The following is a 16,569-nucleotide window of genomic DNA, read 5'->3' as shown; positions in this document are numbered from 1 at the left end:
CATTATGCCCCCTGGACGTCTTTTTAAAAAGCACTTCCCTTTAATTTACCTCCCACCTTGACTTCTCTCAGTTGCCTGCAAGACAGCTTTCTGAGAAAACATTAGTTTTCCTATAAATGCTATATGGAAATTACTCGTAGGTAAATCTCACAGTAGGATGGGCCGCTGTTTATCTATTGTCATAAACCTAAATCATAAGCTTGTGCTACCATTTGTTTAGTCGTCCGCTTTGCTTCTTTTACATTTATTCCAGGTTGACACTTTATGTTGTTTTATTGTTATATGAATAACGTTATGATGCCATCTTCATCATTATCATGATAAATGACACGAGACGGCCGGCCAGCCGTTCCATCTTAAAACAGGCTTGTCTTAGACAGGATCTTGTTTTTTTTTTTTTCCTTAACGCTGCACATTTTGAAGGACACTGTAATTTAGGGAGAGCTAACTCCACATAGGCATCAGCTGCATTTGAAGCACCATTGAAGCCCTAAATACCAAAGGAATACACAACGCCGATGCATTTAATTGTATAGGATCCCTGTTGCATGGACCTATTTCAGTTTTGAATTACAGCACAAGAGTGCTATTCCCACACCAGCACGCCCATTCCTTCATTTCTGTATAGCTTGATTTAATCTTCTCATAATCACCTTAAATACACATCTCACTCCTTCAATTTGTAAAACGCCTGGCGATACCCCCCCCCCCACCAGTGTCCCATTTGATGAAAAGGGTTCAGATGTCTGTTTCATGGAGTCTTTAAGTCCTTCACTAATTCACGTCTGCTGTCTGTGTGTGAACACCTCCACAACTGATAGATAAAACACTAGCTCCCAGGATGTGATATTAAAAAGTATTCGTAAAAATTTCGAGAAAGAAAAAAGAAAGTCAGAGTAAGATCAAAAACGGTATTATCCAAAAATAGTTGTGCCATAGGCATCTGGGATATTTCCAAAGTGTACAAACTTTAAAAGATATCACAGGATATTCTAAACAGTACTATGATTGATATCATTACTATCGTGACCATCATTGGTATGTTAGAATTTTTTAAAAAAATATGATTTTTTTTTACATAAAACCTTTTTTTCATAATTATAGCTTGTGTCCCTCTTAAAATATAATCAAAAATAAAAGTTTTGCATATCTAGCATTAGCATTTAAGGTAGTATGGCACACCCCTTTTAAAACATTCAAGGGTGGGGATCCAAATAATGCCTTGTGTACAATACCATCTTACAGCAACTGTTTCTCTATAGTCCATCCATGAGAGCTTTGGTTAGCTGAAACCATGTGAAAGTGATAAAACAAAGCCAGCAAAAAAAACAAAAACAAAAACAAAACAAAAAAAAAAACCCAGGAAAATAAAAACATACAGGGTATAAATTACAAGGAGCCTCTATCAAAATAACTGCTTGCAAAACAGGATAACGTGATCAGGTAGATAAAGTTCTATCTAAACCCCTAACCCTTTACTGGTCCTAAATCCACTAGTAACTACAATTATTATAGTAATTAGGCCTACATAACATCTACTCGTAATTACAGCAGATAGAAAAGAGCATGAGGGAGAGGGATACCTATGACAGAAAGGAGAGGTAGAGCAAGGGAGAACAACCAAGAGCATAGACCACTACACGGCTATCAAAGCACTCTGTTTTACAAGGTGAACAGGGTCTCTTTACACACTACCGAGATACATGGATGACCCAACTAAAGACCGCAGGGAATCTGGTGATGGCAAATGGAAAGAGAGAAATCAATTGATGCACAGTACATTTTAATAGTATATTACAATTATTCATATTAAACGACAAAGTATCAATAAAACCTTCTGATTAAAATTGAAACCAGCAAAGAAGCATCTTTTTTTTTATAGTTTTGTATTTCTTTTTTTTCCTTTTACATTTGAACATTACAAGAGTTTTTTTTTCTTTTTTTTCTTCTGTTATTCTTTAAATTATTACTTGATCACACCTCCGTATCGTTTACTTTAAAAGCATCCAGCATTTTCCTTTACCTGGCTGGAACAAAAGACCTAGTAGTAATGAGACAAAAAACCGGGTAAATATGAAACGACAAACACATTTTTGCAGCAGGTAAAGTTTTTAAGAGTACATACCACTCGCTCCGTCAACATCTTTAAAAAACGTACTGCGCTTTGGAGCATATTACCAAATGTCCCTCCGTGTCCGAGTGGGAGACTCTCGCTCAAACATCCTGTAGCATTTAGCGCAGCAACTCAGATCAAACAGAGAAATTCAGTGTCTTATAACGACTTGGTATAAATAGTTTAGATGGGTCTAAGGTGTGATGAAATCCAGAGGCATTGCCTCAATGCACTGGACTTTATCAATTACTACTTAATAAGTTGTTTACTCACCTCAGAACTATCAGCTGTATGTCTAGTCGAGCATACGGTTACCCCAAAATCCTTCATACTCTACCCAAAGCACAGGACCGTTTTAAAAAGCCATCATATACATGTGCAAATGGAAATTGGCCTGTACTTAACTACTCACAGTGCAACGATTACTCGCTTTACCCCTCAATTGTTTTCACTGATTTTGCCTTTAGAACAAATCAAACCTGCCAATGATCCCACAAGAGAAGTCACAGGGCTGAGGTATGGCATCAAAACGTTGACTTTCCTTAATTCATTCAAAATAAACCGATTCAGAGGACAAGTATTACATGAAGGCTCCAGCAGGGGGCTCACATAATGTGTCCTGAAATGAACAAGCAGGATGAAAAGAACAGTAACATACAGCAAACAAGTCGAGTCTTCTCTCAAAAGTATAAAAGTGTCAGGATGTGTACAGAGCACTGTGAAATGCCTGGTTCAAGTTCTGATCTCCACTACTAAGTACAGTGTGCTTTGGATTAAATTGCCGCTCTCTTTCCTTTGAGACAATATTGATATCTCATCGGTTAGACAACAGATACCAATCAGTATGTTTTATTTCTTAAAACTGCGCTTACTTACTCACCATTTGAAAATTTGCTGGTATGACACTTGTAAAATTATTCAGCTTGAGTATTTACAGAGCAAGTATGTTCTGTTTTACACTGGGGTGGTTACTGTCTTCCAGCCGAAAAAGTATAACAATAACTGTTTACAGCTTCTTTTTTTTCCCTATTCATAGCTATAACATTTTCTTTGACACACCATCACAAAAATATGCTATTCTCTCACTGAGTTGGTTATATACTGTGACTGGAATAATATGTACAGCTACATTTCTTTTTCTCAAGTTTCAATTCACAATGTCGTTATATGAAATTTGTTATAGCATATATATATATTTATATATATATATTTATATATTTTCTAAACAACAAAAACAACACTTATAAAAAAGGACCATAAAAATATTGGAGTCCTCTTTGTATTGCCCAAAAATAGGTAATTATGGTTAACAATGAGACGTCACAAGAATTAAAACAGCTACTAAGATTTATTACTTGGATACCCTCTATTTTCATTCGAAATTAACGTTTCTTCAAGTCTTTTCACTTTGAAGTTTTTTTTGTGCAAAGACACACTTGAATCTCCAATCGTCTATCCTTTACTACCATTGATACAAAGGTGAAGACATGACTTGTAAATATTCTTGGCTATAACCCCCACAGTGAAACAAAATCCATTTACACAGGTATACTATAAGGTAAAATTAAATGACAGCATGGTTAAACTAAAACGACCCTCTAAAACTAAGTAAAACTCTAGTAAAAGGAAACAGGTGAATGAAATCGATGTGAAACACATCATATACCAAACCAGGTTGGTAAGTTATAGGAGGTTTAGAATATAGTACAGCAGTTGTTGTTTTTTTTTCTGAGATGACTAACTTTTTTCTTTTCTTCTTCATATGGTTCCACCTTCATTCTTTTTGCCTTGGTGATGCTGTAGTGCTTGAAGTTGGACGACATCACCTGCATACAAAGCCAATTAGAAACTTCGGCCTGTCTTTCCTGGACCACCAGATATACTCTGCTGGGTGATAAAGAAAACAGAACAGCAACAACATTAGCCTTTTCATTTCACTCGTGCAAACCCTGACTATAATGACCTGTAAGTCTTCCTATATCTCATTTCATACTTAGAGTCACTGGCCAGAGGAATGAACGACTGCACATTCAAATATTTTGTCTGACTTGCAAGGTACAGAAGATTTGGCTAAACAACTGCGAAAGCAATGTACATGAAGTATAGTAAAAACCAAGATATATGACTTTACTATGGGATGCGGCGATTAATAAAGCATTCATGCCAAGTATTGATGGATCATCTCAGTATCTAAGAACAGTATGTTCAGTAATGCCCACCATAACGTGTGGTAGATTTCAAATAATGGCTACAACTGCATGACTATAGCCTGAATTGCTGTTTTGATTTTTCTAATCTAATATTTGGTACATGTATATGAAAATAAAAAGCAAGAAAGATTAGCATTGAAGATGGCTAACTAGCTCCTTACCCTCGCTAACCACTCATAGCACTCATCTAGGTCTAACGTCTACATGGCTGAGATACTGATGCTATATTACTCAGAATGCTTGGCTCAAGTGCCCCTTCGTATGCAGAAATTAATTCAATACATGCAGCTGTGCCACATGCAATCTCAGCTTCAATGTCATCGCTACCAAAACAGCTTGGAACACAGTCTATACCCAAAATACAAGAACGAACACACTTTTAGTGGCCGTGTTTGTTTCATTAAAAATGTTTCCAACATACGTCAATGTATCGTATGCAATTTTGGTGATAGTCGGCAAGATATTTTTTAACGCGTACAGTTTATAATGACAATTAGAAAATAAATCCAATTAGATCATATTCACTTTTAATTTAAAAGATTTGTCAAAGATATGATCGACCAGCTCCGTCATGAAATTTTCAATTTGCCACAACTTGTGGCTTTTATGCTCATGGGTAAAACGTTTTGGAGATTCATGCAACATCTGACCAAGTCTAAAAGGTGATGTAGGGTGAACTGTATGCTCACAAAGGCAGAGCTGAGCTAAAGCAGAGGAAATTACTTAGACTGGTGGGCTCTGGAAGTGACACTGGGGTGGCGCTCCTTAAAAAAAAAGTGCTCTATAATGGAGTGGCCTCCGTCCAAAATTAACTTGGGAGGGTCAAATGAGCTGGTCGATGTGTGAGCATGACTTTAGTTATTCAGCCTTTTCCATAGTCACATATGTGCGTCCAGAGACATACATGTATCACAGCTACCAGAGACATCATCAAAAATACTGATGAGGGCAGTTTTGGCTGAAATGCCATGCACAACCTTTTAACCTTTCTAAATTATTTGTTAAAAAAAGAAATATTCATTAATCCCCAGTGTGTTGACCACATATCCCACAAGATTATTTGTAAAGAGGAGGTCCTTGTTTTCTCAATCACACTTTCCCACAGGCTATGTCATATTGAGGAATTGAAGTAATAAAGTGATGAATGCACAGAAAGATTGATAGAAATGCACAGTAAATAAAATGCAATACCTCTGATGAGATAACCGGCCACCTGTTCAATGGTATCCATTTGTAAAAGCTGTCGCAATCAACGGGCCCTAAAAGTGTACAGTTAGTGCGTTTGTCAGTATGCATTTGAAGGGAAAAAAGTGAGTATATCATATCACCTTTTTTCAGCTAGCATGAATGGGTATTTTCTGATGATGCCCATCATCTTTCACAAAGTTTGGCAAAGCAGGAGTATATTGTTCCAGAGATATCACACTGTTTTCCTATGAATTTGTCAATGCTCTTTATAGTTACAGATATACGTAGGTTTGTTCCATGTTTGCCCAAATAGAGAAGAAATGAGCTGTGGTAGTCCAGTCAACTAAAAGGGATTTCTCTCCAACTCATTGCTGTAATGTATGACACTGATATTTGATTAACCAGCTTCAATGGTCCATGGGGGTGATTAGAAATATCTTGTAGAGTAAATAGGACCTTCCTTAAAAACCAAAGGTAACTTTCAATTTTCATATTCATATGTCAGGCTACCGTGACCTCAGCCAAAACAGTGGAAATCCAAATACAGTGGAAATCCAAACATATGAGGAGCATGTGGCTTCATCCAATACAAACAATACTCATTCATGCTAACATGAACACTATTAATTCACTCCCAATTCATGCAGAAAATATGTGATCATAAACATTTCTCAGTTCAAATTTTCCATTCCATTTTCCCTATGATTTGTGTGCAGTTTAGTGCGGTTTTGAGTTATTTTTCATTGTGCGTCAGTCATTAGTATTTCCCATCACAAGTTGTGCAGCAGACAGGCTGGTAGAAATCCTCTGAATTCAACACAAAAGTGAAAAGACAAACGTTTTCAACAGCTACGAGCTGTCTTTAACATCTTAATTAAGTGATTCTACACTGATTACACTGCACAAAACAGACAAGTCAAATTCATTGCTGTTAGCTTAATCATTGATATAATCATTGACATACACCGGGGTGATTTCTTTGAAGCCAAAGCAAATATGGAAGTGTCAGATGGAGTGGCACATCAAAGTAAGTGAAATCATCTGAGGTTGTGGCATGTCATGTTCCTACATCTAATAACTTGGGCTGTATATGGGGCAAAGCTTAATCAGAAAGCACAGTTGAGCTCTAAATCCAATCCCATTATAATGTCCTTGATAGAGCCACCACCATGTATGCCGAGCATCGTATCACTTCATGCCTGTATCGCTCTTTGTTTGACTTACCGGACAATTTCAAAGCAGGATAGGTCGAACAGGATTTTGTATGAGTATAATCTTTTTTTTTTTTTTAACAATTAAGTGAAAATACAAACACATTTAAGACAGCCTGTGAACCGAATTTTAATTTTCTTTGCATCCTAAAATTTGCGAACAATAAAGGGAATGTCTTTATGCATGCTCAATAATCCATGTAGGGAAATCACAGAGAGTTGAATCTGTGATGAACTGATCGATGAACTGTTGAACTGATTCAACGTTCTGTGAATAAGGGGGATGGTCGATGTTTTTGATTTTATAGATCATGCCTCCTCAAGGGGAAGAAATCCTTACGTAAATCCCGATAAGCATATGGGTTTGTCTCTCCATGATGTTATTATAGTGATTACAATGTCTTTATCTTGCTGCTTTTAACCAAGAGCAATTAAACTATCATTACAGGGCCGTGAAATACCGTGCTGAGAATTACTGAACGGTAATAGTAATAAAAAAATTAAAGCTCACGATTGGTCATTGGGGAAAACAAAGACATAAAATGGTTTTCTAAAAATTTCTGCAAAACTTAAAAGAAAGAAATCTAAATACCCATAGAAATATACATTTCCCCCCCAAAAACACCGGGTTATAACAGTGAAAATAGACCACTAGTTTGTAATACTCTGCTCCTGGAAAATGGAGTGGATGATGTTTAGGTCTTTGTGAGCGCCAACAAAAGAAAAAATATGATGTAGGTGTGAACTCATTACAAATTAACCTTTGTATAATAATGGAATGAAGCACTACTGATAATAGCAATGACTGTATAATAATAATTATGATAATAAAAATAATGATAGTGATAATAATAATAATAATAATAATAATAAAAGTAATTTGTTAATTATCTCTGTTCCTGTAATTATGTTTTCCCTTAGATATGTACAGAGCACAGTAGTCTGCCTCTATTCAGGGGAATACGAATTCTTAAAAAATGTTTTGTAACAAGGCAGCTGCTACTCGTCTCTTCCCATTTCCTCATGCGTACAAGACGATGACGGCCAAGGGTGCTAACTGACTGGGTAGAATATGGGCAGTGAACTGTTTAGGGTGTTCCAGCCTTGTATACCATAGAAGAGCTTAACTTCATTTTCAAAAATGAGACCATCCTGAGATGGGATTCTGCCATGGCTGCCAGTGCACTTTTGACGAGTAACAGCATCTGCTCTGCCAGTAAGAGCTGCTTAAATGTATTTTTTTTTTCTTGAAAACTTTGCCTTTGCTTGGATGTCATCTATCACTTTCAGATGCAAGCTAACCCCCACCCCCCCACCCCCCCATACATTTTTTTTCTAAAATGTTCACTGTATTCCATTAAGTGTCTGAAAATGAAGACTTGTTAAAATATCACGTCTATATATATATATATATATATATATATATATATATATATATATATATATATATGAATGTTACAATGGGAGGTAAAAATTGTGGTGCCAGAACTTTTCCAAAAAGTGAGATACATAACAACGTAAATAAATGTAGGATCACAAAGTTTGTCACAAACTAATGCAACACACCACAAGCACTGTGTAAGCACAAAGAAGAACTATGATATACCATGATGAATAAAACACCACAAAATACCACAATACACTACACAGATCCCAGACATACAGCCAGCAACACATGACAATCAACTTTAAAACACCACACCAAACAAACAATCATAGAAGGTTGCATTCAACCATTAACTTTGTAGCATTTTTTAGGCTGTTGCAGTAAACTTGGTTAAAGGATAATTCTGTTTTTTATTACCTGTGGCTTATTTTTGTAGGTTTTGGCCATTGAGCATATTGGGTACGATGTCATTTTATTGACCGGCTTCATTGTGGAACTTTTGGACACAGCATCAAACAGGGGAATGTAACACAAGCCTCAGACATTTTTCAACAACTCCATTTCAACCTAACTGTCTTAACCACATATTTGGAAGCTAAAATGTAAATGCAATTACCCAAATGTCCAATATTATCAGTGGTTGATCACATTGCTGAGCTACTTCCTGGTTCAGGTTGCAGGAATGATCAGAGTAGTTGCCATAGGTAATAATACTTATCAACTAACCACCCAGTCAGCACAACCGAGAAACCACACATAATGGAAAATCATGTGCACAGTCTAACTGAAGTACTGGGTTTTGCTGTTGTTGGTGAAAGGACAGGTTTGAGGCTCACGTTCAGTTGCTCTGTAAGATGTCATTGTAAAGTGATGTTCTGCAGTGGTCCGATGTCCAAAATCTCCACATTGAAATCAGTGAGCAATATGATATAACAGGTATGCATCAGGGGAAAACTATGATAACAAGACTCAGGTGGTGTAAAAAACAGAATTATCCTTAAAGATAAACTAATATGTATAAACTCTTGTATTTTTTAACCTAAGACCTATTTTCCTATGGTTAGGAGTCAAATGGAGTGATGGGCAGAAGAACCTTTAAAATTGATTCAGTATTGAACAAGCTAGTGTCAGCTAACAGCTGCACACCAAGTTGCAATGTAATCCTTTGGGGCAATAGCGCTTGCCAAATAATGTCTCAATAACATAATAACATCAACTAAAAGCCATGTTCCCTGAATGAAGGAATGGATAACAACACATGGGAGAGGGAAATGGACCTTGTAGACCCTGGGTACAGACATGCTTGTGGTGCCGATAACTACAATTAATGTCATTGGTTCAATCATGCTATTCTCTCACTTCTTTCAGGTAACAAGAGTTACAAAAGTAATTCCTTGTTTCCAGTTAGTCTGTTCATTCAGTGGAAGTCAGGAATTTATGAATATTAAGTCATGGCCTAACAGGCGAAAAACAGCAAAAAAAGACAGAGATGTAAAACCCTGTGTGTCCACATAGGAAGGATTGTATGTGCCTTGCTTGGGGTTGTCATGTCCTGATAGTTTCCAACCACAGGTAGAGCCCAATTGTCTATTGGATAGATGAGTGATTGAGTGATTGAGTCTCCTTGAGGAGTATATGGATTCAATCGGTGCTTGGTAAAAATCAAGATCCTGAGCTTTAGCTTGGGACAACAAAGTAAAGAACCAGCATAGCAAAATTCACCAATAGAGAGTTCATGGAAGCTTAATCTCGACTGTCAGCTCCCTCCAAGCTCATTAGCGTCGTCAGGTCGCAATGAAGAGGAACCTTTTTATTTGCCTGAGGTCATCAGCTTTATCCTTGAATGTCAGCAGTTGTTATATGAAGAAGAAGGCTCAGTTTGCCATTTCAGTGCTGCACTGGTAGAACAGTGGCCTTATGGCTGAGGAAAAAGATGGAAGCTAAGCTGTTGGTGACGTCTGAGTTTAAATCCCAAGTCTCATTACTTTGGCCAGGTTGAAGTTCCTTGTTGGACCGCTTTAGCTCTGTCTGTCACAGTGATATATGGCTCTGGGAGTCTTCTCTTCGGCCCATGGTATCCCCACTAGGATGCACTGGGCTACATTGCCTAACCGTAGTATGACCTCTTTTTCAAGGACATGGTGGGTTGGAACGGTGAGGGTGATCCAGGCATTACTGCACCTGCCTCTTTTGAGCATGAGGAGGGATTATTCAAAGGTTGCTGGTGATGAGGCCAAGCAGAAATTTGTGTTTGTCCCTTCTGGGCTAGCTAGGTTGGATGGGATTGTAAGCACAGTAATTTATTATTGCTAGTGCTTGTACCTGGGCTAGTTTTATGCTTGCAAGGGGACATGGTGCATCAGCAGATAACTGATTAATAAGAGGGGAAGTACAACACCTGGACAAGAACGCTGACAGAGAAAAAAATCGCATGGAAGTAAAGCCCAGGTGACAGAACAAACTGACCATTCTGGGACAGGTGGGTTACTCAAGAGTAAAGAAAATGTGATCTGACACAAGCCTTCAGTGAGGTCTGGTGTTAAACAACAAAGCGGTAGAAGCATTTACATAAGAAATAAATACTGTATATCTCAGGGGCTGAAGCTTAACTTGAAGTATCTAATACTTATTAGACACAGTATAGGTGCAAGACGTTGGCGTAGTGTGCAGCATGCAGAGATACAGTTTTGAATTTAGTGTTGCACTGAATGATTGAGAGGTAACTTTTTGCTTTTTGGTTGCTCATGGTATACTGTAAATGAATCTGGTACTTTGTGGTTGTTTGAGACAAAATTAATGGTTGATTGTTGTACCTTGTGATAAGTAAGCCCTGTTCAAAGTTATGCAAGAGATGTGGGGTTGCATTGCACATAGCGGTGCTGGCAAAAACAGAGCACATTGCCTGGAGTTTTCCTTTAAAAGAACAAAGATGCAGCAACTAATCCTAAGGATGGTACCAAGGCTAAATAGAGATCTAAGGTCAGTACTCACTGTGATGCTAGGGCCAAAGCCAGAGCCAGGCTGAGGGCTAGCAGCACTGATGTAGTTGCCCACAGCTGAATCCTGGCTACTAGGCCCATACAGATCAGCCACAGGACCTGGACTGTTGGCACCTGGGAAGCCTCCGGGCCTTGAGGGGTTAGTGCCTGCACACAGAAAACAGCAGGGAACAGCTTAGGAACTAACAGCTTAGGAACAAACAGCTTAGGAACAAAGAGGTAGACATAACCGCATTATGCTTATTGCAAACGTATAAAAGTTAATCAATAAAAATTGATGAAAAATGCACACTGACACCTAAAAACACATTACCAAATTCATATTTGGACTGAGTCACAAATCAGAGCACAGATTATTGTTGTAAAATGGATAAGACACCTGCTTGTGAAACTACATGTTTTGTTTCAGTTGTACAAAATGGTGCATGATTCAGTTTAAATGTGAAGTGGTGTGACCAAAATGAAGGATGAATCCGGTGTGATTTTCTAAAAATATTCTACATGCTTAATGTGCTATGTGTAGAAATATCATTCGCTCGAAAAGTCATGCACAACACAAGACAAGCAGACTGTCAGGGTACCATGCTAACAACTGGTAAGGCTGCAGGTTTGCATTGTTGCCATGCATGATGTGTAAAGGTGTTGATAACAATGACATTAGTCTTTGTGTCTTTACTATACTTGAGAAAGTGATATCAGAAGGCCACCATTGCATTAGCCACAACTGATTTATAATTGCATTGTGCACATTCACAGTTAACAGACTCTCCGGTGCTAAAATGACTGCTGTGGAGTTGGCTTACAGACGAAGCAGGCTCATCCATTCCACATATGACATGATATATGGATTTACTGATAGCTGACAGGAACCTGCAGAAAGTGTTCTAAATAGGTATTTGCTTCAGAGGTCTTTCATAAAGAGAGCAAAGGAAACAGGCACAGGGCTGAGAGAGAGAGAGAGAGAGAGAGAGAGAGAGAGAGAGAGAGAGAGAGAGAGAGAGAGAGAGAGAGAGAGAGCAGAGGCATAAAAGAGAACCATAAAAGCTGGATCCAAGTTCATTCACAGGTCTGAACTCTGCCAATGAAAAAGAAAGACTGTACATGACTTACCACCTTTGCCATGTGAGTAAGAGAACCTCAGACCAATAAAATGTCTTTTGAAAGTCCATATGCCTGGCAAAGACCAATAATACTGCCAATACAAAAATAAAACAGATGGAGAGGGAGGGAAAAAGGCAGAGTGTTCTTTAAACAGCAAGGCAGCACTTGAATCTCCTCTGCTGTGAGCTATACATAACTCTCTTTCTCAACCTTATTCACAAACTGAAAGTTGCTGCAGAAATTGCTTTAAAAAGGAAAAATCTTCTTGATCGCAGCTATTTCAGTATCTTGAGTGTGTGAACTCACGAAACGCTAATAGGCGTGACAGCAAAACCTTACAATGCACTAAAAGTTGAATATAATCTCGATGCGCTTTCTAAAAAACCTGCGACACAGGTTGAGACATGCACATGCATGCGTGCACACACACACACACGCACGCACACACACACACACACACACACACACACAAACATACTGATGTGCTCAATAAAATTTTGGCAACCCTCTTTTAAACACAACACTGCTCAAACTCTCAGAACTAACTGCTGATGAACAGTCTAGTGCTATGAGGTGCAACTGTGGCCAGATAAATGAACATATCATTCCTTTGCATGCAACCCTAGTTGCATGAAAAGGACTATGCAAGCTGACACTGAAGGTTAAATGGAGGGGACTTTACCATGGCTGGCCAGCACGCTCTTATCTTAGTGTTGGCTGCTTTGTTAAGTAATTCACAGTTAAAATGGCAATCTTCATTTTTTTTGGATTTTCGCCCATTTTTCTCCCTAGTTGAATTTGGCCAATTACCCCACTCTTCTGAGCCGTCTCGATCGCTGCTCCACCCCCTCTGCCGATCCAGAGAGGGCTCCAGACTACCACATGTCCCCTCCGATACATGTGGAGTCGCCAGACGCTTCTTCTTTTCACCTGACAGTGAGTAGTTTCGCCAGGGGGACGTAGCGCATAGGAGGATCACGCTATTCCCCCCGGTTCCCCCTCCCCCCTGAACAGGTGCGCCAACTGACCAGAGGAGGCGCTAGTGCAGTAACCAGGACGCATACCAACATCCAGCTTCTCTTCCGCAGACATGGCCAATTGTGTCTGTAGGGACGCCCGACCAAGCTGGAGGTAACATGAGGATTCGAACCGGTGATCCCTGTGTTGGTAGGCAACGTAATAGACCACTACGCTACCCAGACGCCCCTCAATCTTCGTTTTTTATGATTGGTAGACTCCATTAGTATATCCCTCACCGTCTCCTGATCAAGGTGGCAAGCTTCATGTTTTTTACCCCCTAAATTTGAAAGCTGCTCTGGTTCAGCCATTAACTTAAGCAACACAACATAAGTAGGAAAATAATGTTGTTCAGAGCAGTTCACGTGGTACTGTAGCGTGACAAACTAGTGTTTGACTACACCGTTTGACTACTGTGTTCTTATTCTAGCTGCTTCATTATATAATGACACATTTGTTTAGAATATGAGAGGAGGCTAGTGATGAAATGCTTGGTCTAATCCTTTCCAGCGTTCAGATGCCCAGGGGTAGCATCACAGAAACACTGGTCTGAAGATATATGGTATGATGCTCTTTAGCAGCTAATTGACTTCTATGTGTAAGGCACTCTTAAAAAAAAAAAAGCTTGAATGAAGTATGATGTCCTAACCTGAGCAGCACATTGTCTTGTTGTGTTTTCTAACGAAAGAGCAAGTAATGTTTAAAGTTGCTCGAGTTATAATTCATTTTTGTGCTGTGGTAAAGTTGGAGTCAAAGTGAGCAAGAGAACCGTTTACCGAGATGATAGAGCACTAAAGCTGCATATAAAGACCCCTTGAGCTCGGGGAATCTTTGCAGCCCCAGGCTCATATTTGGATCCAGGGCTTTGCTATGAATGGGAGCTCCTCAAATAGCCTTATACAAATTCAGGAGTACCACATGTGCAGCACCTTCTACTCTGAGACGTTTGCCTGACAAAAACTAACATGCTATGCCATCAATAATGACATTTTTTTTGACATTTTGCCCATGAGATGAGTGTATATGCCATGATATGGGATATGGGAGTCTCCTGTCCAGTATGTGTGTGTGCAATAAAACAAAAACTGCAGCATGACTTCATGGATTTGTAGTAAATTAAAACTGTGATCTGGGTTCGTAGTGTTACCATAATCTCTGCGGTATTAAGACAGAGATATTGGCGTGTGTGTGTGTGTTGTTGCCTGGGGCTGCTGGTAAACATTTTTAAACCAGTAGGGGGGAGTGAGGGACCCATCCATCAGACTGCCCAGGACATCAGCAGCCCTCTTTAATGCCTCTACACAGCCTTGCAGGAACCTTTTTATAGACAGGAGGAGGAGGACCCTATCAGGCACAACCATACTTGCCCATTCCCATGCTCATTTTTGGAAACACACACTCACTGGCAGCTGCATATTTATGGTGGCATAAGCACATGTATGAGGATTACTGTGGGTCAACCGTGCTTTGCAAATTGTCACCTTTAAACTAGATTCCAATCTAGAAATCTCTGAACACAACTCAGACCCTAACAACTTCTTTCCACTCAGCAGGACTGCAGCTACTTTAAAGCTAACACAGTAATGACATGTCACATTGGGGCAAACGTGAGCATGTCCAAGAATAAAACAAAATACTTGGCTTTAGCAAAAAATAGATTTTAAAAGCACCATCATCAAAAAAACAAAAACCCAACCTTTTATTGATTGGGCACATGCACTGATATAACTGTAAATTCTATACAGTGAGCCAAACCCATCCGTGACTTCAGAAAGCAAACGAAAATCATTACACAAGGTAAATGAGAGCACACTGGGAAAAACTGCAAGCACAGAACATCAAAACATGCCCATGTTGTGGAGTAATGGTTGAATTATGCATAAATGTTTTGAGGTACACATTCATAATAATATTTAACACAGTACAGCATCTCCACTGATTGTCTGGTTATTCACTCACAAAGCCATAAAAAATGTGATTGTTTTTCTACACTTATAGGATATGATTGAATAATTTCACTTCACACAAACCCTTCCACTCACTCATTTGCTAACTCATTCACCTCCATCACTCACTCTCTCATTCAGCTCTCTGCAGTTGAATATTTATTAGGACATATAATATGGACAAGGTAAATCTGAGCTCTTGAAATTCGCATGTGTCCACTGATCATATTTTTTGCACATGCAAATGGAGGAATGCATTCTGTTTATACCTGCACCTAATGCGCAAGCAGGAGAACAGAGATGCAATGATAAAAAAAAAGAAGAAAAAAATGAAAAGAAGAAGAAAAACATGCAACGTTATTTTTTCGGGCATATGCTGTCTTTATGCAATGTTGTTTTTGGGGGTTTGGCGGGGTGTCTTATCATGTTTGTTCATTTTCCTCAATCAAAGCAAGAGGAAATGAAAATAACAAAAACAAAAACAAAACGGAACGAAACAAAAGCTTAGACCATCTATGTGGAAAAATGTCATGAATTAACTGAAAAATCCAACAAGTGGATGAGAAAGATGCGCATATACAAACCTGGGCTCTTAAACTGATCCGGGCTGTGTAGGTGCTGGAGGGGGGAGTTGCAGGCAGAGGTGGCATGCTCACTGTGCAGCATCTGAGCCGCCTGGGGCCCCAGGGAGCCATAGTCAGCAAAGGAGCAGGGCCCCCCCCGCTGGTCACTGGGCGCAGAGTAAAACCCATAATCGGGGAGGCCTGAGAGATACAGTATAGAGTGGGGAGGGGGAGGGGAAGGGACTCCATCATTGTGGAAATCAACTTGTTCATGGATCAAAGTCACACGTCCAGATTGTCAAGCACGGCGGCATATTAAACCAGTTTTAGTGTTGATCCTTCCACTTTATCTGTGTAATGGCTCCTCCCTGCCACGCCTCTCCGGCAGCTCCTCCCACATGGCCAGGTCACCTCTGGCATTGATGCTCAGTGTCAGAGGTGTAAGAGCTCAGCTCTCTATGTAAAGTGTACAACTGCCTCTGGGATATGTATTGTTTCTTGCTGAAAGGATACTACAGAGACGCCTTTGATTTTATTCCTCCACTTGACTTGCTATGATGCAAAATTTGTATGACTGCCACGACTGTGTAACAATCCTCTGTTTGAATAAATCTACATATGTCCCTCACATTTCCCTGCAATCGTTTAGAGGGATGAAGCTGAAAAAATATTTAAACACGGGTCAATAGTTATCACTTGAGAGCAACAATGCATTCTGGGCAACCCCTAAGGAGGCTCCTAACATTCAACAAAAAGGAAAAGCATGCGCACCAATCAATAATTAATTTAAAGCCTCTGAATTTGGACAAAAAAGCAGTAGATAATGAGGTTTTA

General features: G+C 39.2%; 1 protein-coding gene across 7 annotated transcripts in view; it reads right to left on the bottom strand.

The window, feature by feature from the left end:
• Nucleotides 1–842: 842 nt before the first annotated feature.
• Nucleotides 843–16,569, bottom strand: part of LOC130117222 (RNA-binding protein Musashi homolog 2) — a 400,440-nt gene continuing 384,713 nt past the window's right edge. For 2 of the 7 annotated variants that reach the window (XM_056285408.1, XM_056285412.1), the window contains exons 12-15: nucleotides 15,757–15,936; nucleotides 11,101–11,255; nucleotides 5,515–5,582; nucleotides 843–3,997 (exon numbers count right to left, since the gene is read on the bottom strand). In XM_056285408.1, the coding sequence (XP_056141383.1) occupies nucleotides 5,541–5,582; nucleotides 11,101–11,255; nucleotides 15,757–15,936 (377 nt within the window). In that variant the 3' untranslated portion in view covers nucleotides 843–3,997; nucleotides 5,515–5,540. Of the gene's footprint in view, nucleotides 4,001–5,514; nucleotides 5,583–11,100; nucleotides 11,256–15,756; nucleotides 15,937–16,569 lie in introns of all 7 variants that reach the window. The other 5 variants (XM_056285406.1, XM_056285411.1, XM_056285409.1 and 2 more) reach the window with 4 other exon arrangements.

Source organism: Lampris incognitus, chromosome 8, assembly GCF_029633865.1.
Source record: "Lampris incognitus isolate fLamInc1 chromosome 8, fLamInc1.hap2, whole genome shotgun sequence".
NCBI lineage: Eukaryota > Metazoa > Chordata > Actinopteri > Lampriformes > Lampridae > Lampris > Lampris incognitus.
The sequence above is the reverse complement of the archived record's forward strand: the minus strand, read 5'-3'. Positions and strand labels throughout refer to the sequence as shown.